The sequence below is a fragment of the Scyliorhinus torazame genome, chromosome 28, assembly GCF_047496885.1.
Source record: "Scyliorhinus torazame isolate Kashiwa2021f chromosome 28, sScyTor2.1, whole genome shotgun sequence".
In the NCBI taxonomy this organism is placed as follows: domain Eukaryota; kingdom Metazoa; phylum Chordata; class Chondrichthyes; order Carcharhiniformes; family Scyliorhinidae; genus Scyliorhinus; species Scyliorhinus torazame.
The window spans coordinates 10,774,015-10,797,474 of record NC_092734.1 but is presented as its reverse complement, the minus strand read 5'-3'; the positions used below and the strand labels follow the sequence as shown (position 1 = coordinate 10,797,474).

Below are 23,460 nucleotides of genomic sequence, written 5' to 3'. Positions count from 1 at the left end.
GGAGTAAGTGTTTGTAGAAAGGGTGCCTTTCAAGCAGGTGATGTGGAGATATATATATATAGTAGGTTGGTGGTGTTGAACTTCTTGAGTGTTGTTGGAGTTGCACTCATCCAGGCAAGTGGGAAGTATTCCATCACACCCCTGACTTGTGCCTTAGAGATGGTGGACAGGCTTTGGGAGGTCAGGAGGTGAGTTACTTTCCACAGGATTCCTAGACTCTGACCTTCTCTTGTAGCCACAGTATTTCCATGGCTCGTCCAGTTCAGTTTCTAGTCAATGTTGGTAGAGGAGGATTCAGCGAGGGTAATAACATTGAATGTCAAGGGGCGATGGTTAGATGGGGATGGTCATTGCCGGGCACTTGTGTGGTGTCAGTGTAACTTGCCATTTGACAGCCCAAGCATGGATACGTCCAGGTCTTGCTGCATACGGACATGGACTTCTTCAGTATCTGAGGAGTCGCGAATGGTGCTGAACATTGTGCAATTATCAGCGAACATCCCCACTTCTGACCTTATGATGGAAAGGAAGGACATTGATGAAGCAGCTGAAGATGGTTGGACCTAGGACGCTACCCTGAGAAACTCCTGCAGTGATGTCCTTGGTAGAGACTTGGTTCAAACATGGACAAAAGAGCTGAGTGAGGTGAGAGTGACTGCCCTTGACATCAAAGCAGCATTTGACCAAGTATGGTGTCAAGGAGCCCGAGAAAAGCTGGGAGTCAATGGGAATCAGGGAAAAACTCTCCACTGGTTGGGGTGATAGGTGAATGCAAACAGCTCTGCCAATAATATTTTCAAGAGTGCCTTTATTCAACACTTCCAATGCCAATTGACAATTAAGATAAAGCTTTGATTTTAAATATATAATTTATGTGACATGTATGATCTTAGAGCCAGTTTCTGAAAGTTACACCTGTTTCCTTGTAAGTTTCTCCTCTGATGTGAAGATGCTGACTGATGCATGTGTGTGTTGATTTGTATGAATGTGTGTGGTACAGTGAGGTGCTGTGTATAATGTGGCGCAGACTCGCACAGTGTCAGATTAGCGAGAGAGAGGGAGAGGCAGGGAGGTGGGGACAGCGCCTGGGAAATATAATCAGCTCACATTTCACAGCAGCCAACCTGCGGGTTCAGTCGCATCGCCCAGGGGCCCGGGGAGGATGCTGAAGCAGCTGAACTTGCTCCTGATCCCCCTGCTGCTGGCCGCGGCAGCCGAGGAGGAGCGTCCCGAGAAAGGGGGGGACAACAAGGGCAATTTTCTGGAGGACGAACAATGGCTGTCCGGGGTCTCCCACTACAGCCGGCAGATCAAAGACTGGAACCGATTCAGAGACGTGAGTGCTTTTTACCCCCAGAACCTGCAACAGGAAGGGAGGCTGACCTGCCCGTGTCTGAAATACCGCAGAGAAAATAGGATTTAAACCTCCCTCCCCCCAAGAAAAAACAAAAAATAATTCCCAATGGAATTTGTCAAGGGGAGAGGGAAGCTCACTGGAGGGAGAATAGTGGGTGAAATTGTAATTATTAGGGATATGCACCAATATTTTCCCCCTGTCTGAATTTATCTGGGAGCAGTGAGGATATTATGTATTGCACCATTTAGAAAAATGTAGTCAGGATGGAGCTAGTTCCTTATAAATTATTGGTGGCTTCAAATATCATTTGTTTGCATTTGCCAGTGGCTGTATCGAGGTTGTAACTGATGTTTATTTTGTATACTTTGGTACCAGATAGTTTATTTATCCCCTGTTTTTGTTGATGGGTTGTGGGAGTGGTTTTTTTTGTGCCTGTCGTGTCGAGGTCCTGGTATCTGCAACGAGATTCTGCCCCCCCCCCCCCCCGCCGCCCTTACTGCCCAGGGGAGTGGAGGACCAGCCTTTAGAAGGAGGGCTGTGAAGGGGGATGCAGCCCGTTAATGTTGCCAGGCTGCGAGTCAGGGTGGTAGCCTCAGCTCTGCGATAGCAATACATACCTGCGTCATTGCATCTCCCAACACACACACACACACACACCAGGTCTGAGATTGTGAACCAGCCCAATTCTGTGTGTGTGTGTTTTTAAATCTCTCTTAATGGTGTGTTTTTAAAAAAAACTTGAATGAAAATTGCCAGAGCAGGCTGACGTCTTGTTAAGTAGGTCACCTGCAGATTCTGGATTCAGCAGCCCTGCATTGATGACATCTTCTGAGAATGCAGGTTGGTGGCAGGGTTTATAAGCACTGATTTTAACCCTTCCACCCATCCCTGTTCGTTGACATTAAAGAGAGTGTCGTCTCTCTTTTTATTCTGTGGAACTATTTCAGCCAGCCCCTGGTTCCTCACCCAGCCAAATGCTGGACAGCAGGCCAGAGGTAGGGAGAAAAGATAAGGGTGTGTGTGTGCGTGTATGTGCTTTTCATCCATCTTCATGGATCATATCTGAAGCTCAGAACTTGCTGGCCATCGACCTGCTGGCCAGCTTGTCTTTTCTGGTCAGATTTTTATGCAGCTTTTTTAAGGGCAGGTCTTCATCGAACAGAATCCCTGCAGTGCGGAAGGAGGCCATTCAGCCCATCGAGTCCGCACCGACCCTCTGGAGCACCCCCTATCCAGGCCCACTCCCCCGCCCTAACCCTGTAACCACACCTAAACCCTGTAACCACACCTAACCTGCACATCTCTCATCACTAAGGGCCAATTTATCACGGCCAGCCGACCTAACCTGCACACCTTTGGACTGTGGAGGGCAGCACGGAGGTGCAGTGGATTAGCCCTGCTGCCTCACGGCGCTGAGGTCCCAGGTTCGATCCCGGCTCTGGGTCACTGTCCGTGTGGAGTTTGCACATTCTCCCCGTGTCTGCGTGGGTTTCGCCCCCATAACCCAAAAATGCGCAAGCTAGGCAGATTGGCCACGCTAAATTGCCCCTTAATTGGAAAAAATGAATTAGGAACTCTAAATTTGAAAAAAAAAACAGTTGTGCAGGTGTCAGACTGGTCTGTCTGAATGAAGGTTGGGGGAAGGGATTGAGCCAGTTATGAATAGAAAGTAGAAGGAGCCTCTCTGATTGGCTGAATGGCCTTTTCTTAGTGTGAATTTTAAGTTATCATTCTGATCCTCAGTTGCAAAGTTGGGATGCAGTTCTGTTTTACAGAATTGTGCTAAACTCATTCCCGATGGACATTGCTGTAACCCAATTATGTCCTTGTCAGAGAACACACCATTGGTCAGTTTCACAAATCAGAACTTGGTGTTAGTGATGCCCCAGTCGGAGTGATTTGGAACACTCAGACTGTGCAACACATCCTCCTGCTCAGCACATGTAAATTACTTCAATGTCCAATCACATCAACTTTGCATTAAAAAAGCTGCAGACACAGGGAAGGAATCTGAGTGGTAAGAAATCACCCACCCGATTATTGACACCTCAACTTGGAGCCAAATGTATCGATCCCCCCCCCCCCCCCCGCTTTTCAAAAAGAACTGCATTGCAAAACATTCGCCGACGTGAACACAACGTGAGAGACTTCAAAGCAAATGCTCAGAGCAGAATACTTCTCTTAGGAGTCACCATCACAGCAATGTGTTCACTTCAACCTGTACTGTGAGCCCTGGTGGTCAGTTTTGTTCAATTAACATTTTCAGAAACTGAATATTCACGGGCTACAAACCTGTGAGTCCATCAGGAAGGATCCGGGTATAAGGGGAGTGCCGGTCCCAGGCAGTGGAGGCGTGCAAGTCAAGGCCTCCCTGTACATAGACGCGGTCGCCGTCTTCTGCTCGGATCCTGCATCTGTACGCAGGCTCTTGAATGCCTGCGACCAGTTTGAACTGGCCTCGGGAGCCAAGGTAAACCGCGGCAAGAGCGAGGCCATGTTCTTTGGGAACTGGGCCGACCGGTCCTTTGTCCCCTTCACTGTCAAGTCAGATTACCTGAAGGTGCTGGGGATATGGTTCAGAGTGGCTGGGGCGTGCACAAAAAACTGGGAGGAGTGCAGAGCCAAGGTAAGACAGAAACTGGGCTGGTGGGAGCAACGCTCCCTCTCCATTGCGGGCAAAACCCTGGTCATCAGGTGTGAGGTACTCTCGGTGTTACTGTACGTAGCGCAGGTCTGGCCCATTACCCGACCCTACGCCACAGCAGTCACCCGGGCCATCTTCAAATTTATCTGGAGATCCAAGATGGACCGTGTCCGAAGGGACACTATGTACAAACCTCTGGAGAAGGGAGGGAGAAACGTATCCAACGCTTCCCTCATTCTGTTGGCCACCTTTGTGTCCAGCTGCATCAAGCTGTGCGTGGACCCCCCGTTATGCAAATACCAAGTGTCACTGCATACTGAGGTTCTACTAGTCCCCGGTGATACGAAGGATGGGCCTGGCCTCATTGCCGCGGAACGTTCCAAGTAGTTGGACCGTGCCGTACGACCTGTCCCTCGTGGAAAAGTTTTTGAAGAAAAACACCGTTGATCACAAGGCAATGAAGCAGTGGTCAGCACGTAATGTCCTCGAGGCCCTCAGGGAAAAGGAGACTGTGGAGGGCGTTGGACGGTTCCCTGAGCAGACTGTCAGAGTCATCTGGCAGAACGTCTCATCACCAGAACTTACAAACAAGCACCAAGACCTAGCTTTGCTGGTGGTGAGAAGGGCCCTCCCTGTCAGGTTCTTCATGTACACCCGAAGGCTCAGCGCCAATGCACGCTGCCCTCGGAGTGGCTGTGGGGGAAATGAGACGGTCACCCACCTCCTTGTGGAATGTGCCTTTGCAAAGACGGTCTGGGGAGAGATGCAGTGGTATTTGTTAAGGTTCATCCCGAGCTGCTCTGTGACACAGGACTCTGTGCTCTACGGACTGTTTCCAGGGACACACACCAAAACAAACATCAACAGCTGCTGGAAGGTCATCAACTCGGTGAAAGACGCTCTTTGGTCTGTCTGGAACTTGCTGATCTTCCAGTGCAAAGAACTGTCCTCGACCGAGTGTTGCAGACTGGCACATTCCAAGGTCCAGGACTACGTGCTGAGGGACGCACTCAAACTTGGGGCAGCTGCCGCCAAGGCGCAATGGGGAAAGACCACTGTGTAAGGTCTTAGCAGCAAATGTACATCGTGGGGGGGGTAACAGTGTAAACCCCCCTCGGTCTGGGTCATTAACACTCCAATGTATAAAAGAAACATGACAATGTAAATGTTTAAGAAGGAATTGTAACGTAAAGAGTGATATGTGTGTAATGTCATCCCAATTGAATGGAAGAAAGTCAAGGGAATATGTAACTCTGATGGAAATGTGCAGTCAAGACAATTCAAAATGTTCTGTAATGTTTATGATAGATTTTATGAATAAAGTATATTTTTTGGAGAAAAAAAACCCAAACCTGTGATTGTGAAGCTGTCACAGAAATATTAAAATAAGGAACTAAGGCATGCACTTAGTTTGCCCCACACATGGGGCGGCACAGTGGTTAGCACTGCCGCCTCACAGCTCCAGGGCCCCACGTTCGATTCCCAGCTTGGGTCACTGTCTGTGCGGAATCTACACGTTCTCCCCGTGCCTGCGTGGGTTTCCTCCAAGTGCTCAGTATTCCCCCCATAGTAATGTGCAGGTTAGGTGGATTGGCCGTGCCAAATTGTCCCTTAGTAGTGCAGGTTACCGGGATAGAGGGGGGCGGGGGGAAGTGGGCCTTGATAGGGTGCTCTTTTGGAGGGTTGGTGCCGGTTCGATGGGCTGAATGGCCTCCTTCTGCACTGGAGGGATTCTATGACCTTCTATGAACATCATCTCAGGACACCAAAATACTTTGCAACCAATCAAGAACTTTTGAAATGTGGACACTGGTAATGGTCTGGTGACCGTAATGGGTGCAACACCCCTGTGAATTGGTGCATGCATCATGAGTGCAAGGGCAGCTTTTTCTTGCCTTCAACCCTTAAGTCACTCCCTCAGCAGGGAGTGAACTATGATTTTATAAGCAGACCACCATCTGCTGGATGGAGCTAGTTTCGTACCAGGAGCAATGCAGACTGAGTGGCTTGGCTTGAAGAACTTCACTTGCAAATCTTTCTGACAGTGTTATTCCCAGCGCAGCCAAGATCAGTGATAATGACATAAGCTCAGAAATTACTGGAGCTGATATTGGTGGATGAACGCTTAACTCATTTGTGTGAAATTCCCCCACCTGCTATTTGAGCAGGCATTGCATCTGATGCATTGGTGGCTCCATCAGGATAGCTCAGCAATAACAATCTGGCAAAAGTTGTACTTTCAAGTCCCATTCTAGAAATCTCGACTGCCACCCCAGGCAGAGGCTGCACTGTCAATGGTACTGTATCTCTAGTGAGACCACAAATCATTTGTTCTCACAGGTGGATGTAAAAGATTGTACAGCCTCTATTTGAAGAAGAGTGGGGGAGTTCTTCCCAGAATAGTTGCGAATAATTATCCTTCAACCAATATCACTAAAAGGCGATGTTCTGATCATTGTCACATTGCTGTTTGTGAGACTTTGCTGGTGAGGGGCTGGTTTAGCACAGTGGGACAAGCAGCTGGCTTGTAATGCAGAACAAGGCTAGCAGGGCGAGTTCAATTCCCGTACCGGTCTCCCCAAACAGGCGCCGGAAAGTGGTGACTAGGGGCTTTTCACAGTAATTTCATTGAAGCCTACTTGTGACCATAAGCTATTATTAAGATTTGCTGTGTCCACACTAACTGCTGCATTCCCTTTATCACGACAGTAGCTTAATTTCATTACTGGTGTGGCATTTTCGGACACCCTGAGGTCACAAAAGGTGCTATATAAATGCAGTTCTTCTTTGATTAAAAGCGTGGTTAGAAAAATGGCATTGTGTGATATCACCAGTTAATTCCTATGCCCAAGTAGCAAATAATTGGGTGGCACGGTAGCACAGTGGTTAGTACTCTTGCTTCACAGCTCCAGGGTCCAAGGTTCGATTCCCAGCTTGGGTCACTGTCTGTGCGGAGTCTGCATGTTCTCCCCGTGTCTGCTTGGGTTTCCTCCGGGTGCTCCGGATTCCTCCCACAAGTCCCGAAAGATGTGCTGTGAGGTAATTTGGACATTCTGAACAGGTGCTGGAATGTGGCAACTAGGAGCTTTTCACAGTAACTTCATTGCAGTGTTAATGTAAGCCTACTCGTGACACTAAAGATTATTATTATAATCTTTCCTCCGGGTGCTCCAGTTTCCTCCCACAGTCCAAAGATGTGCAGGTTAGGTGGATTGGCCATGCTAAATTGCCCTTAGTTTGGACGGGGTTGCTGGGTTACGGGGATAGGGTGGAGGTCTGGGCTTAAATTGGGTGCTCTTTCCAAGAGCCGGTGCAGACTTGATGGGCCGAATGGCTTCCTGCACTGTAAATTCTATGAATGTATGATTCTATGAATGAATAGTGAAAGCGGAAGAGACCTACCAGGCTCTGAGAAACCTTGACAGTAAATGAGACTTCCATTAAATGTATTGAACAATCTGGTTGCAACACGGCGCTTTGGAGAATTGTGCGAGATTGACACCAGGGGCACTAGTGAGTCAGTGGGGGTAATTTTGACTTGGAAAGGAGGGCAAAATGTACAGCGTCAATTCAGCCGCACATTATAAATCTTTCCCAGTTTTCCTTTGATTGACTTTAACCGGAAGAGACATAAGATGGGCAGCTGGATCAATATCACTGAATTACAATATTAACCAAGGTCAAAATGAGCCTCCGGGTGGTTTGGTTTCATTTGGGTAAACCTGCAATTATACAGCAGCTTTTTGTGTTTCGAGCATCTTGACTAGTGCGTTGCTTTGAAGTGCGGTGATTGTGGCCCGGTAAGCCAACATGGCTGCCGCGTTTTTTGTTCACAGCTAGATCCCACAAAGAGCAATCCGATGAATGACCAATTAATCGCTATCCGGTGGCGTCGGTTGACGCTGGAACGCTGGCCTGGATACCGTGAGACTTCCCAGCTTTTGTTTCAACGCCGTTTTTTGGGGGAACCTTTGACACCTGACAAGAGGTTATTTTTTTTTTTTTGTTCATTTCGAGGCTGGATCTAATCGACGCAGGTTCATTCTGTGCGGAGAATCCACAATTGGACTCGGTGGGGAATTGAGGAGAACTGCCTTCACCCGGAGAGTTGTTATGATCTGGAACGCGCTGCCTGAAAGGGTGGGCGAAGCAAATTCAATTGTAACTTTCAGAAGGTGATTGGACAACTAATTGAAAGGAAAGCTTTGCAGGGCTTTGGGGAAAGAGTGGAGGAGTGGGACTGATTAGACATCCGTTTCGGAGAGCTGGTACCAGCACGATGAGTTGAAATGCTGTTGTAAGATTCTGAATGATAGAGGGTAGGGGGCGGGGGTTTAAGGTCCCAGCTTTAACGATCTCCTTTTTTGAAAACGGTCCAAGAAATTATGTTTGTTGGGAAAATCATAGTGCTGAAATATCCGGACATTCTTGTCGGTGGCATCTTCAGGTTCCGCCAGAGGCGACGCCCCCCCTCCCACGGAGGATACACCAGTTTTCCCAAGCGGGACACCATAGAGATCAGCGGTAACAGAAGATCCCGCCAGCGGACAGTGACGAGCTGCCTCTGCCGCCAGGGGAGGAGGGGAGGGGGGTGAGGTGTAACCCATTCCCCCGGAGTGACAGAGGGAGATCTTTCTTGGTTTCCTCAATCTCCTCTTTCCTATTTCATTTTTTTTTTTAAATCCCAATTAAGGGGCAATTTAGCGTGACCAATCCACCTGCCCTGCACATCTCTGGGTTGTGGGGGTGAGACCCACGCAGACACGGGGAGAATGTGCAAACTCCACACGGACAGTGAACCGGGGCCAGGATCGAACCCGGGTCCTCGATGCCGTGAGGCAGCAGTGCTAACCACTGCATCACGTGCCGCCCTCTGCTATTTCACCTTTTGACCTGCACCCTTGCTTCCTGTCACTGACATTCTCCATTTTATTGGTAATTTCTTGATCATGAAAAAGCGCCTCTTGTTCATTCAAAGCTTCAGAGCTGCCGGCCTTTGTCCGTCCTCAATTATGCTCAAAGACACACATCACAACCTCCTCGTGGAACACATTTACCCTGGGACTCTTTAGTATAGTTTAAATTTTTTTATTTCATTCTCCACCGGCACAGTAGTTCGCACTGCAGCCTCACAGCGCCAGGGACTGGGTTCGATTCCGTGTTCGGGGGACTGTCTGTGCGGAGTCTGCACTTTCTTCCCGCGTCTGCGTGGGTTTCCTCCGGGTGCTCCGGTTTCCTCCCACAAGTCCAAAGATGTGCGGGTTAGGTGGATTGGCCATGCTAAATTGCCCCTCAGTGTCTAAAGATGTGTAGGTTAGTTTACAGGGTTGTGGGGATAGGGCAGGGGAGTGGGTCTGGATGGGATCCTCTTTCAGAGGGTCAGTGCACACTCGTTGGGTCTGCATTATAGGGATTCTATGGTACTGTCAGTTGTATGTTTATTGTGTTTGATTGTACACAGTTGGTGGCCATTAACTAGAGTAAAAACAGAAAATGCTGGCAATATACCACAGCTGAGGCAGCATCTGTTGAGAGAGGGACAGAATTAATGTCCTCAGTCCGTCTGATTCTTCCTCAGAGCGGTATTTTGCTTTAATTTGGCCATTATCTGGAGATTCATTTGTGTCCCAATACATGGATACCAACTGAAACTGTGCAAAAATCCAAACAAAATCCTGCTGGGAATCAGGAATAACAACTGAAAATACTCAGCGGGTCAGGCTGCATGTGTGGCGAGAGAAAGGGCCGACATTTCTGATCCATGATCCTACATCAGAACAGGTCTGAAACTCGGGTTGTTGGACGCGGAGATGTTTGCGAGGAACCATGAGCTGGATTCTTTGTCGGCGGGATCCTCTATTGCGCCGACAACGCACCCATGCCCAGGGATTTCCCGACGGCGTGGGGCTGCCCACAATGGGAAACCCCATTGGCCGGCTGGGGGGACGGAGGATCCCGCCCCATGTCAATAAATGTTTCTAAAAGTGTGTAAATTCAGTTGTATCTTTCACCGAGTAGCTATCTGAAATATGACGTGTTTGTGATAACATCAAGCTTTTAAAATTCAAACTTGCAGTCTGGGCTAAACAGCTGGGCTAAACAATGCCAGCAGCGCGAGTTCAATTCCCGTACCTGCCTCCTCAAACAGGCGCCGGAATGTGGCGACTAGGGGCTTTTCACAGTAACTTCTGAAGCCTACTTGTGACAAGAAGCGATTATTATTATTATAATGACTAGTTCTTAATCATTCATTCCTAATGGTTGTTTGGTGGCACAGAACTTCAGTATTGCCTTAAAAAAAGAGAGACCTCTCAGCTTTTAGTCTTGCACATCAGAACAGATCATAAGATTACCAACAGTAAAGGGAACAACAATTTATACTGCACGTGAAGAGTGTATGGGGACAATAATTTATACTGCATATCAGAAGAGAGTGCTGATTGGTGGCAAGTGGACTCTGATTGGTAGACTATAAATCAGAGTCCACTTGCCAGCCAATCAGGACTCTCTTCTGATGCAGTATAAATGGTTGCCTCCTTTGTTATTGGTGGTCTGTTGAGTGCCAGATGAAAGACTTCAACAGCATGGGTCTTTTTTGAGCAGTATTCGCTTATTATAACTGGAGTTAACCCAAGGCCCCATCTGCCTTCTAAAGTTGGACGTAAAAGATCCCACGGCTTTGTTTCAAAGAAGCACAGAGGAACTATTATCCCTGTTGTACTGACCCACATTTATCCCTCAATAAACATCTCAAAAACAGGTTATTTTTACATTTGTTTTGCAAATTTAGAGTACTCATTTATTTGTTTTCCAATTGAGGGGCAATTTAGCGTGGCCAATCCACTTACCCTGCACATCTTTGGGTTGTGGGGGTGAGACCCACGCGGACACGGGGACAATGTGCAACCTCCACGCGGACAGTGACCCGGGGCCGGGATTCGAACCCTGCTCCTCGGCAGTGCTAAACAGTGCACTCACGGAAACAGGTTGTCTGGCCATTATCCCTTTGTTGTCTGTGGGAGCTTGCTGTGCGCAGAATGGCTGCCACATTTCCTTCATTACAACAGTGACTACACTGCAGCAGTATTGCATCGGCTGCGAAGCAGTTAGGGGCATTCTGAGTTGGTGAAACACATTCCCCCTGCCCTCCCCCCAACCCAAACTTGGATCAGATTTTTATTTATATTGTTCAGCAGAAAGATGCCCCGATCTGTGTTCTCTGAAGACTGTTTTGTTGGATTGGGACAACAACAGGGACTCTGGTTGAATTCTCTCTCTCTCTCTCTTCCCCCCCCCCTCAGGCATGCCAGTCCAGGTGCACAGAGATCAGTTTTAATGACATTATTGTCTCCTTGCCTGAGATTAGCAAGATCAGCATAGATTACCTGGAAGGTGGCAGGTTCTGTCCGAAGAGCGATTCTCTAGATTCCCATCTTTGCACGACTATGCTCTGCACCGCTCTCCTCGGGAGTGTTTGAGGACATGAGTGAGGCATGGTGGAGTGGCGAGGTTGACATGGCCCCACGCCCCTGGGCCCAATCATTTTTTGCTGCGTTCCCTCGGATCTATCCTGCCAAGGTCACATTGTTAGTGACGGCACGCCAACAGCAGCAGTCCCATCTGTGGAGAAATCCTTTTGGATTTCTGAAAATAAAATGACAAACGCACAGCAGTGGCTCTTGAGCGAGTGCCAATCCTGACGTTCTGCAAATGAGCTGCAGGCAGTTCCGCCCCCACTGTCTCCTAACCCAGTTCCCTGGCAGCAGGCTGCACAAGAGTGCGTGCAGTGCCTGCGTACCTGAGCTTGGACGATGCGGACAGAGGCTGCTGTGCCCGGGCTGCAGTCTGCTGCCTTGTCCAGTCAAAATCAACAAAGCATCGCCTTGTGGATTTTGGAAATAACGAACCTCACGCAGCCCCTCCTCACGGATCCCACAAACACCCCAGTTGTTTCAATGTGGCGGCTGTCTTGCACACAGCAAGATCCCACCAACACCCATGAAATAAACCAGTAGATAACCAACCCTTTGGAAGCCAGCATGGTCAGAACAGTGCCTCCTGTGCTGTACGTTTCAATGCTATGAATTTTCAGGCTTGTGACCCTTGTAGATTTTTGGGAAATACTTTATAGCGAAAACATCCTGCTAGAAAATGCAGTGTGTACAGTGGGTTACTGATCTATAGAATCCCTGCAGTGCAGAAGTAGGCCATTCGGCCCATCGAGTCGGCACTGACCCTCCAAACGAGGTCCCCCTTCCCCCCCCCTCCCCCAATCCCCGTAAGCCCGCGCATCATGGCCAAATTCAGCTAACCTGCACATCTCTGGACTGCAGGAGGAACCCGGGGCACCCGGAGGAAACCCACGCATACCCGGAGAAAAAGTGCAAACGCCGCACAGACAGTCTCCCGAGGCCGTAATCGAACCCGAATCGGATCTCGCGCTGTGAGGCAGCAGTGCTAACCGCTGTGCCGCCTTGAGAGTTCAGTTAAGGGTTTCTGTGACAGATATATATTTGGGAGGCTTTTTAGTGAAATGGGCCTTTTTGATTGAAGCTGTTATTGTCAGAAGTTTGTAACTGTCTTTGTCCATTAGCATCAGGGGACATTTTGTCCACTTGTAGTTACCTTGTGTTGATGGGATCATAACATAGGAACCAGAGGTTGACAGTTTCTGTCCATTTCAAAATGGTTAAGGGAAACATTGAAATCTATTAACATTGGTAGCAAAAGCAAGTTCTCAGAATATACATTGGTATATATATAAGGTAGACGTGAAGCATAGACTATTAGAGTATTCTCAGGTGAGACTGGACACTCGTATTGCTAACACAAGACCATTCAAGATGGATCGCCTCAAACCTTGTAGATGTTAACAGGTTGTACCTAACTAACTATATTGTAAGTAGAAAAGTATTTTAACTTCTTGTAAGTTAGCTTCTCTAATAACAGTAAGGAACATATTTACTTTGCCTAAACCTTCCTCTGGTCTTTTGAGTATCGAAGCAGGTAAGTTGTAATAAACCCCCATCAAACACTGGTCAGCCTCAGCTGGTACATTGTGCGCAGTCCGGGGCACCCTTTATTTTGGGGAGGTTGTGAAGGGTTTAGAGAGGGCGCGGAGAAGATTCAGAAGAATGGTTCCAGGGTTGAGGAACTCCAGTTAACTGGACAGATTGGAGAGCTTGGGTGATGTGTTGGGTGTTCTGGCTCACATACAGGTCACCAACACTTGAAATAGTGCAACATTATTTTATTGAATCATTAACTGTTTAAATATACTCAGACTGTGGGTGAATACGATACTAGCTTTAACTAAAGACCGTTGCCTTGTCCTAACCAGTCGATGCACTCAGCACATGGTGAATGTCTGAGTTACAGGCTGTGAGCTCTGTCCTCCTAGCTAGCTGCAGCTCGAATGAGCGGGAACTCTGATGCCCCCTGTCTTTATAGTGCGTGTGCTCTCACTGGTGATTGGCTGCGGTGTTGTGTGTGTTGATTGGTCCCACTGTGTGTCCATCAGTGTGTGTCTGCACCATGATATACTGGTGTATATTATGACATTGGGGCTGTTCTCCTTGGAGAAGAAAAGGTTGAGAGGAGTAAAAAACAGGAAATGCTGGAATAACGCAGTGGGGCATACGGCATCTGTGGAGAGGGGAACGAGGTCAATGTTTCGCGTCCAGTATGACTGTTCTTCGGAACTGGTTCCTGTTGGACGCAGAAAGTTAACTGTGTGTCTCTCTTTGCTGGTGCTGCCGGACACGCTGTGTTTTTCCAGCATTCTCTTTGACTTTATTTCAGTTTCCCAGATCCCACACCGCTTTCATTTTAAGGTTGAGAGGAGATGTGATAAGGAGGCTGCAAACGGTGAGGGATCTGGACAGAGTCGATGGGGAGAAATTTCTCCCTTTGGCAGAGGGATTGGAACAGGAGAACACCGAAATAAGGTGATCTGGCAAAAGAGCAACAGCGACATGAGCGGAAAACCTTCTTTTTAACACAGTGGCTGGTTAGGATCTGGGGTGCACTGCCTGGGCCTATGGTGGAGGCAGGATCAACTGTGACTTTCCAAAAGGAATGGGGTAAATATTTGGAGAGAAAAATGTTTGCAGTGCTACAGGGAATAGGGGGGGGGGGGGGGGGGGGGGGGGGGGGGGGGGTTGGGGGGGGGGGGGGGTTGCAGGACCAGGCGACTTGCTCTTACAGAGAATCAGACTGGTCTGAATGCCCTCCTTCCGTGATGGAGATTCTACGATTCTAAGACCGAATCTAATATAGATTTGGACTGGTATTGTTTAAAAAAAAATTTAGAGTACACAATTCTTTTTTTTTCCAGTTAAGGGGCTATTTAGCGTGGCCAATTCACCTGCCCTGCACATCTTTGGGTTGCGGGGGTGAGACCCACGCAGACACGGGGAGAATGTGCAAACTCCACACGGACAGTGACCCAGAGCCGGGATCGAACCCGGGTCCTCGGCGCCATGAGGCAGCAGTGCTAACCACTGAGCCTCCGTGCTGCCCAGCTTTCTTAATTGGCTTTGGAACATCCTGAGGTTGCGAAAGGCGCTATCAAAATGCAAGTCAGCTTGTGCAAACCTCCGCATTCGTCGTAACAAGAGCAACATTCTGCAAACAAAATGGATGCAGCGGCGTATTTACGGCGGGGAGCAAATATTAAACATTTCCACGAGCTTACTCTGCAGAGGAGCCCACGGCAAACATTGTCTTGGCTGAATCAAAAGTATTCAACAAAGTCGAAACGCTCTTGTTCCGTGGAGTGCTGGTGAATAGATACCCACCGTTGAGTCAGGCTCCTGTGACCTTAGTTCAGTGTACAACAGAAACATTCTGCACAAGATCTAATTGCTTTTGCTGAACTACATTTAGTGTCGGAACCTAATTATATGCAATCCTGCTGCAGGAAATTTAATGAAATGGCTGTTCAGCTGCATAAATTTGCAATTTTCAATATCATGGAGCCAAATGATTTTGCACAGCCGACCATCCCATAGGCCAGGAGTATCTAATCATTTCTTTCATGTGTCACCTGGTATCAAGGAGCCGTGGGGCCACGTTGAGGATTAAATGCACGCTCCCATTAATTTCCAATGCACCTGAAATTGTTCACATTATTAGTCCCCGATATTTTTGTTTGGGTTTATAAAAGGCAAGGCTTGCGTTTTTAAAGTGCCTTTCGACAGTACGACGTCACACAGTGCTTTGTAGCCAATTAATTATTTCTTGAAGTGTAATCATTGTTGAAAAGTGTCCGAGAAATTGTACGCAGTGAGATCCCACAAACAGCAACGAGATAATCTGTTTTGGTGGTGCTAATTAAAGCAGTGAACATTTGTCAGGACACGGGGGAGGTAACTCGCCGCATTTTTGAAGCGTGCCATTAGACCTTTCACATTCTTCTGAGAGGCCGGACAGGGTTAAAGTCCCCCCCAAAAAGCAGTAGTACCTCTGACAGTGCAGCACTCCCACGCTACTGTGCAGGGATTGCCAATTTGGATTAAAATCTCAACTTCATCTTAAATAGGAGACCCCTTATTTTTTAATTGTCTCCCCCCTCCCCCCCCCCAAGTCCTGGTCTCCCTCACCCACAAGTGGAAATCCTTTCAGTATCCACCCTCAGGATCTTATGTATATAATTTTTAAGCATGCCTGGAGCAGCGCCAGGCATACCTAAAAATGAGGTGTCAACCTGGTGAAGAACTACTTGCGTGACAAACAGCATAAGCAGCAAGTAATAGACAGAGCCAAGAGATTCCACAACCGAAGGATCAGACCGAAGCTCCAAATCCAGTCGTGAACTGACTGGAGGAGGAGGCTCCACAAATACCCCGATCCTCAGTAATGGAGGAGCCCAGCATATCAGCGCAAAAGACAAGGCTGAAGCATTCACACCAATCTTCAGCCAGAAGTGTCAAGCGGATAATCCATCTCGGCCTCCGCCAGGGCACCCCTTCAACACAGATGCCAGTCTTCAGCCAATTCGATTCACTCTACGTAATATCAAGAAATGGCTGAAGGCACTGGATACTGCAACGGTTATTGGTCCTGACAATATTCCCCAATAGCACTGAAAACCTTTATTCCAGAACTTGCCACATCCCTAGCATTTGCCCAGCAATGTGGCAAATTGCCCAGGTCTGTCCTGTACACTAAAAGCAAAACAAATCCAACCCAGCCAATTGCCATCCTATCAGTCTACTCTCCATCAGCAGTGTATTGATGGAAGGACAGTGCTTATCAAGCTGCACTTGCTTATCAATAACCTGCTCACGGACGCGCAGTTTGGGTTCCGCCAGGGTCACTCAGCTCCTGACCTCATTACAGCCTTGGCTCAAACATGGACAAAACAGTTGAGCCCAAGAGATGAGTGAGAGCGACTGCCCTGACACCAAGGCAGCATTTGACCGAATGTGGCATCAAGGGACCCGAGCAAGATTGGAATTAACGGGAATCGGAGGAAAAACCTCAATATTCAGGTTTGGACTGACAAGCAGCAAGTAACATTTGTGCCACACAAGTACCAGGCAATGACCATCTCCAACAAGGGAGAATCTGGCCATCGCCCCACGGGGGTTACCATTGATCAGAAACTGAACTGGACCCAACCATGTAAATACTGTGGCTACAAGAGCAGATCAGAGGCTAGGAATCCTGTGATGAGTAACTCACCTCCTGACCCCCCAGAGCCTGTCCACCATCTACAAGGCACAAGTCAGGAGGGTGATGGAATACTCTCCACTTGCCTGGATGAGTGTAGCTCCAACAACACTCAAAAAAGCTCGACACCATCCAGGACAAAGCAGCCCACTTGATTGCTCCTCCTTCCACAAACATTCAAACCCTCCACCACCAACGAACAGCGGCAACCATGTGTACCATCTACTAGATGAACTGCAGTAACTCACCAAGGTTCCTTAGACAACACCTTCCAAACCCAAGACCGCTACCATCTAGAAGGACAAAGACAGCAGGTACGGGGAACACCATCACCTGGAAGTTTCATTCTGAGCCACACACAATCCTGACTTGGAAATATATCGCCGTTCCTTCAGTATCGCTGGGGTAAAATCCTGGAACTCCATCCCTAACAGCACTGTGGGTGTGCCTACACCACAGGGACTGCAGCGGTTCCCAGAAGGAAGCTCACCCACCACCTTCTCTAAGGCAGTTAGGGGTGGGCAATAGATGCTGGCCCAGCCCGTGATGGCCACATCCCATAAGTGAATTAAAAAGAAATAATCGCTCAATCTTCTAAACTCCAGTAGATACGAGTCCAGCCTGTCCAACCTTTCCTCTTAAAATAACCCTTTCTTCCAGTGAACCGGAGCTATGATCCTGAGCTGCTAGATTTCCAGGCAGATAAAAGTGCCACCATCTCAGCGCAGTGTTCATGGCTGGACCCCACCTTTAACCTTTCCATTTGAAGAAAACAGACAGCGAAGTAACGACACAATGACGAGATGTTTTTAACAGTTTGTGTGAAAGCGCACCCTCTCTTCCCCATGTTTTCCCATGTTGGCCATTCCTAGGTCCAAGATGGAAGCTCTTTGACAACCCAAAATAAAAACCGCACACAGCCCATTGGGCTGGTCAAAACTCTCAGTTTAAATTGCCTTCAGCCCTCCACGACTTCACCTCCTTCTCCATGAGGCCCTGGGTGCTGCTCCACACAGGATGGAAATGGAACATAGAACATAACAGCGCAGTACAGGCCCTTCGGCCCTCGATATTGCGCCGACCTATGAAACCACTCTAAAACCCATCTACACTATTCCCTTATCGTCCATATGTCTATCCAATGACCATTTGAATGCCCTTAGTGTTGGCGAGTCCACTGCTGTTGCAGGCAGGACATTCCACACCCTTACTACTCTCTGAGTAAAGAACCTACCTCTGACATCTGTCTTATATCTATCTCCCCTCAATTTAAAGCTATGTCCCCTCGTGCTAGACATCACCATCTGAGTAAAAAGGCTCTCACTGTCCACCCTATCCAATCCTCTGATCATCTTGTATGCCTCAATTAAGTCACCTCTTAACCTTCTTCTCTCTAACGAAAACAGCCTCAAGTCCCTCAGCCTTTCCTCATAAGATCTTCCCTCCATACCAGGCAACATTCTGGTAAATCTCCTCTGCACCCTTTCCAATGCTTCCACATCCTTCCTATAATGCGGCGACCAGAATTGCACGCAATACTCTAAATGCGTCCGCACCAGAGTTTTGTACAGCTGCAACATGACCTCATGGCTCCGAAACTCAATCCCTCTACCAATAAAAGCTAACACACCGTACACCTTCTTGACAACCCTCTCAACCTGAGTGGCAACTTTCAGGGATCTATGTACTTGGACACCGAGATCTCTCTGCTCATCCACACTGCCAAGAATCTTACCATTAGTCCAGTACTCTGTCTTACTGTTATTCCTTCCAAAATGAATCACCTCACACTTTTCTGCATTAAACTCCATTTGCCACCTCTCAGCCCAGCGCTGCAGCTTATCTATGTCCCTCTGTAACTTGTAACATCCTTCCGCACTGTCCACAACTCCACCGACTTTAGTGTCATCTGCAAATTTACTCACCCATCCTTCTACGCCCTCCTCCAGGTCATTTATAAAAATGACAAACAGCAGTAGCCCCAAAACAGATCCTTGTGGTACACCACTAGTAACTGGACTCCAGCCTGAACACTTCCCATCAACCACCACCTTCTTCCAGCTAGCCAATTTCTGATCCAAACTGCTAAATCTCCCTGAATCCCATGCTTCCGTATTTTCTGCAGTAGCCTACCGTGGGGAACCTTATCAAATGCTTTACTGAAATCCATATACACCACATCAACTTCTTTACCCTCATCCACCTGTTTGGTCACCTTCTCAAAGAACTCAATAAGGTTTGTGAGGCACGACCTATCCTTCACGAAACCGTGTTGACTATGTCTAATCAAATTATTCCTTTCCAGATGTTTATACATCCTATCTCTTATAAACCTTTCCAAGATTTTGCCCACAACAGAAGTAAGGCTCATTGGTCTATAGTTACCAGGGTTGTCTCTACTCTTGAACAAGGGGACAACATTTGCTATCCTCCAGTCTTCTGGCACTATTCCTGTTGACAAAGATTGCCCTAAAAACCCAGAGTCGACAGTGAGGGGGAGGAGACTCCTCCTGTCCTCATTGTCACTTGATCAAAGTAGTTGGTGAAACATTCTGGTAATTTATGCATATTGTACTAACCCGAGTGGGAAATTAAAAAGGGTAGCCGTCACCAATTGGCAAACTAATCAGAAAGATTTCTACTAAACACCACCCCGGATCTCAGGCTCTAGTCAAACCTAGTGAGCTATGTGGAGGTGCAGTGACTGCTGTTGAACACAACAGCCGTTCTGAGCACAGCATGATCCCATTAATAGTGATGAATTGCCACTAAGTCAGTCTTTTGGTGGAGTCGGTTGAGGGAGAAATGTTGGTCCTTTGTGATGTGTGAAGAACTTAAGCCCTTGAACATCGTTTCTAAGCTCAGACTGAATATTAATCTCAAGAAAGGGATCAAACGCGCCAGCTGCACCAATCATTCTCCCGTGGTTACATTCTCCCGTTTAACCCTTAATTTAGCAGTCCACAATTCATTTTGTGATTTCATAAGCATTTCCATTTTAACAATGCGACCTTGGATAGGCTGATGAGGAAACGCCTTGGCTGACAGCGCAGCTCTTAGCCGAAGGTGAAAGCCGCAGTATTTTAAAACACAGACTGAGACCTGGCTTTCCCGTCAAAGATAATTCCCGTAAATTGAACAGCCTAACCCAGTGACACCGAGGTTAAAAGGGACCACACCACGTAGAAGTGAGCCACACAGGACAGAGTCGTCATGGTTACAGTGATGTAGGGAACCTCGATCCTGAGATTAGGAGTGAAATCCAATGGGCAGCACGGTGGCGCAGTCGTTAGCACTGCTGCCTTACGGTGCCGAGGTCCCAGGTTCGATCCCGGCTCTGGGTCACTGTCCATGTGGAGTTTTGGCATTCTCCTTGTGTTTGCGTGGGTTCCGCCCCCACAACCCAAAGATGTGCAGGGTCGGTGGATTGGCCACGCTAAATTGCCCCTTAATTGGAAAAAAATAATTGGGCATTCTAAATTAATTTAAAATAACTTCATCAGAGATTTGAATTTGAGGGGGCGATTTGCCTTAATCGAATAGATTGGTGGAACGGGTCTGAGAGGCTCAATGGCCTCATCCCATCCTGCCCCAGCGTTCCAGTCAAGCTACCACAACACAGGTGATTGGCAACACGCATGTTGATGAGACGTGACCCTGCTCGTGGGACCAGTTTCGGTTTTACATTTTTCCAGATACCAAGCCACTGTTCTGACTTGATGTTGGGGTTATGCCATCAATTCAATTCCTCAGTAAGTACCTGTAATAATGATGAAATCATGGCCTGAATTCTTCTGACAGCATAAATGCCAGAGCCAAGGGACAAGGGGGCTTCAGGGTGGAAAGAGTAGGGACGGCCTGTGGGGGTCGCATGGGGGTGTGGGTTGCAGTTGAGGTCTCCGGGGAGAGCCTAGGGTGGGAGGGAGATCAGGAGGTCACTGGGCCTTAAGGGGAAGGTGCCCCCCAGTCAGAAGGGGGCTTCTGAAGGAGGTGCCCCTCCCCCCTTTTTCTCTCCTTCCTGCCTGAGATCTAACTTGGATTCTACCTGTCCTTCCCCCATGGAGGTTCAATCTCCCCGCCAGCCTAAACATTGGGGCTGGGTGGGTAACATCCCTTCAGTGGCCATTTAAAGGCCTCAATTGGGTCAAGGTTGGGAAACCTGCCCAAAGCCTTCTCGCCCCAGGGTAAAATCGCTTTGTGGTCGGGGTGGGTGGGAAGGTGGGAACCCGGAGGGGGGTGGAATCCCATCCCTGCATTTTTACACTCCCCTCCCGGTTAAAAAAACAACCATGGGGGGAGCGTAACATTCAGGCTCATTCGTTTATCAAGTAGTTAAAGGGTTTAAGCACTGCCATCTTTTCTCTTTCTGCCCCCTCCCCCTCCCCGACCCGTCACAGGTCCGTTCTCCTCGCCCACCACTTGGCACCCACTCATGGCAAAGATTGGACTCCAATTTGCCATTCACAACCTTCTGACCAATCTGCCAGGCGCCAAACCGAGAGCTGGGAAGTGGGAGTAGGCTGGATGTCCACGTGTTGTGCAACATGAGCACGATGGAGTGAATGGCCCCCCTCCGTACTGTAAATTCATGTGATTCTGACACTTGGGGGTGAGAATACCACCCACTGAACTAAGGCTGGCATCTAAGCTGGCAGCAGTGCGGGGATCTCTGTAGATTGCCAGTGTTCCTGGAGAGGGAACTGGGGGCACGCCTGGTCACATCACGCCAATTGTAAGCCACTCTCAGTGGCTGAAGTTGGCTGAGTGTCTCCGTACCTTGTGATCGTGTACCTTTATTAAAGGGATTGCCCGCAATGGGCCCACGCTTTAAGCTTGATCTATTAAAGGAACTGGATGCAGTCTGGCAAATCTCCCTTGAGGTGGGGTCCATTCATAGCTCGTATCGAATGGATTGTCTTCTATTGGTTTGACTCAGTGTCAATTTATTTTTCCTTAACTTGCTAATTGTTTTCATTTCTCTTTCTCATGCTGCCTGTCAGGAAGTGGAGGTTAGTGGTAGTTTAATTCATGATTACCATAAATATTCTAGTATATGGTCTAATTCCTGATTACCATAAGTACTCTTATTTTTGTGATTGTAATTCTGTAATCCATCATTTAGTTACAGAAGTACTGTTGTATCGCAAAAGAACCCGGTTTAAATTCAACGCAGAGACATTTAAACATCGTGTCTTCTAGATGTTGTCTCCAAAATCAGTGCTCACATTCTTTCCTTGCTTACGGATCTGGCCAGCAGGTATAAACAAACGTGGCTGCCTCTCAATGTTAGGTAACGTTCAGCCCCTGCAACCCAAGATGTTAGCTGTGTATCAGGAGGTAGCAGTACGCTTGCCTCGAGGCCAGAAGATTCTGAGTTCAATGTCCACTGTGGAGGCTTAAATATGAAAACTAGTTTGTGGGGTCTCTATCCCACATTGCGTGGTAATCGAAGACCTAGTTCTCATGATGTGGAGATGCCGGCATTGGACTGGGGTGGGCACAGTAAGAAGTCTTACAACACCAGGTTAAAGTCCAACAGGTTTGTTTCGATGTCACTAGCTTTTGGAGCGCAGCTCCTTCCTCATACCTCTTCATTCACCTGAGGAAGGAGCAGCGCTCCGAAAGCTAGTGACATCGAAACAAACCTGTTGGACTTTAAACTGGTGTAAGACTTCTTACTAGTTCTCATGGGCATCAATGAAATTACGGCTCTCCTGTTGCATCAAAGACCCCTCCCACCCAGCTTACTCACTCTTCCAACTTCTTCCATCGGGCAGGAGATACAGAAGTCTGAGAACACGCACAACCAGACTCAAAAACAGCTTCTTCCCCACTGTCACCAGACTCCTAAATGACCCTCTTATGGACTGACCTCATTAACACTACACCCCTGTATGCTTCATCCGATGCCGGTGCTTATGTAGTTACATTGTATATGTTGTGTTGCCCAATTATGTATTTTCTTTTATTCCCTTTTCTTTCCATGTACTTAATGATCTGTTGAGCTGCTCACAGAAAGATATTTTTCACTGTACCTCGGTACACGTGACAATAAACAAATCCAATCCAATCAAAAGGATTAGATGGTGCTCGGACCATGCATGACCATGGGTGCACCGTTCTCGGAAGGACCACACCTTCAGATTTACGATTCCGAATCCAAACAGCCTGGCCTGGTGGGGAAGATGCTGAGGGGGGTTTCTTGGCCCCCATATCTGGAGTTGTACCAATGTGTTGCTGCACCCGGAGGCCGGTCTCCATTTCTCATCCTCTTGTGATCAGCAGGCGTGACATTAGCTTGGAGGTTCCTTGGCAGTACAGGAACCTGCATCCTCAGACATCAGCCCATGAGCTGTTCAGCTGGTGACAAACCATTAACTAGAGGTGGAGCTCGGTAGTGCAGCCAGTCAGAACTGTTGGCCATTAGTATTTTCATGGTCCTCACCCTTATTCAGCCTTCCCATTAGCATGTGGATGGAGCAGAGAACTGGTGACACGGGTGATTCCATTGTCATCAGCAAAATTCCTAGAGTGGTCACTGACAAATTGTGGCCCATTGTCCGAGCTGCTTTCCATAAGAACATAAGACCATGAGACATAGGAGCGGAAGTAAGGCCATTCAGCCCATCGAGTCCACTCCACCATTCAATCATGGCTGATTTCAACTCCATTTACCCGCTCTCTCTCCATAGCCCTTAATTCCTCGAGAAATCAAGAATTTATTAACTTCTGTCTTAAAGACACTCAACATCCCGGCCTCCACCGCCCTCTGTGGCAATGAATT

The 23,460-nt window shown here is 48.0% G+C and overlaps 1 protein-coding gene across 2 annotated transcripts in view; it reads left to right on the top strand.

The window, feature by feature from the left end:
• The first annotated feature begins 1,047 nt into the window (after nt 1–1,047).
• Nucleotides 1,048–23,460, top strand: part of spock2 (SPARC (osteonectin), cwcv and kazal like domains proteoglycan 2) — a 78,846-nt gene continuing 56,433 nt past the window's right edge. Inside the window, exon 1 of one of the 2 annotated variants that reach the window (XM_072491454.1) lies at nt 1,048–1,336. In XM_072491454.1, the coding sequence (XP_072347555.1) occupies nt 1,163–1,336 (174 nt within the window). In that variant the 5' untranslated portion in view covers nt 1,048–1,162. The remainder of the gene's footprint in view (nt 1,337–23,460) is intronic. The other variant, XM_072491455.1, reaches the window with a different exon arrangement.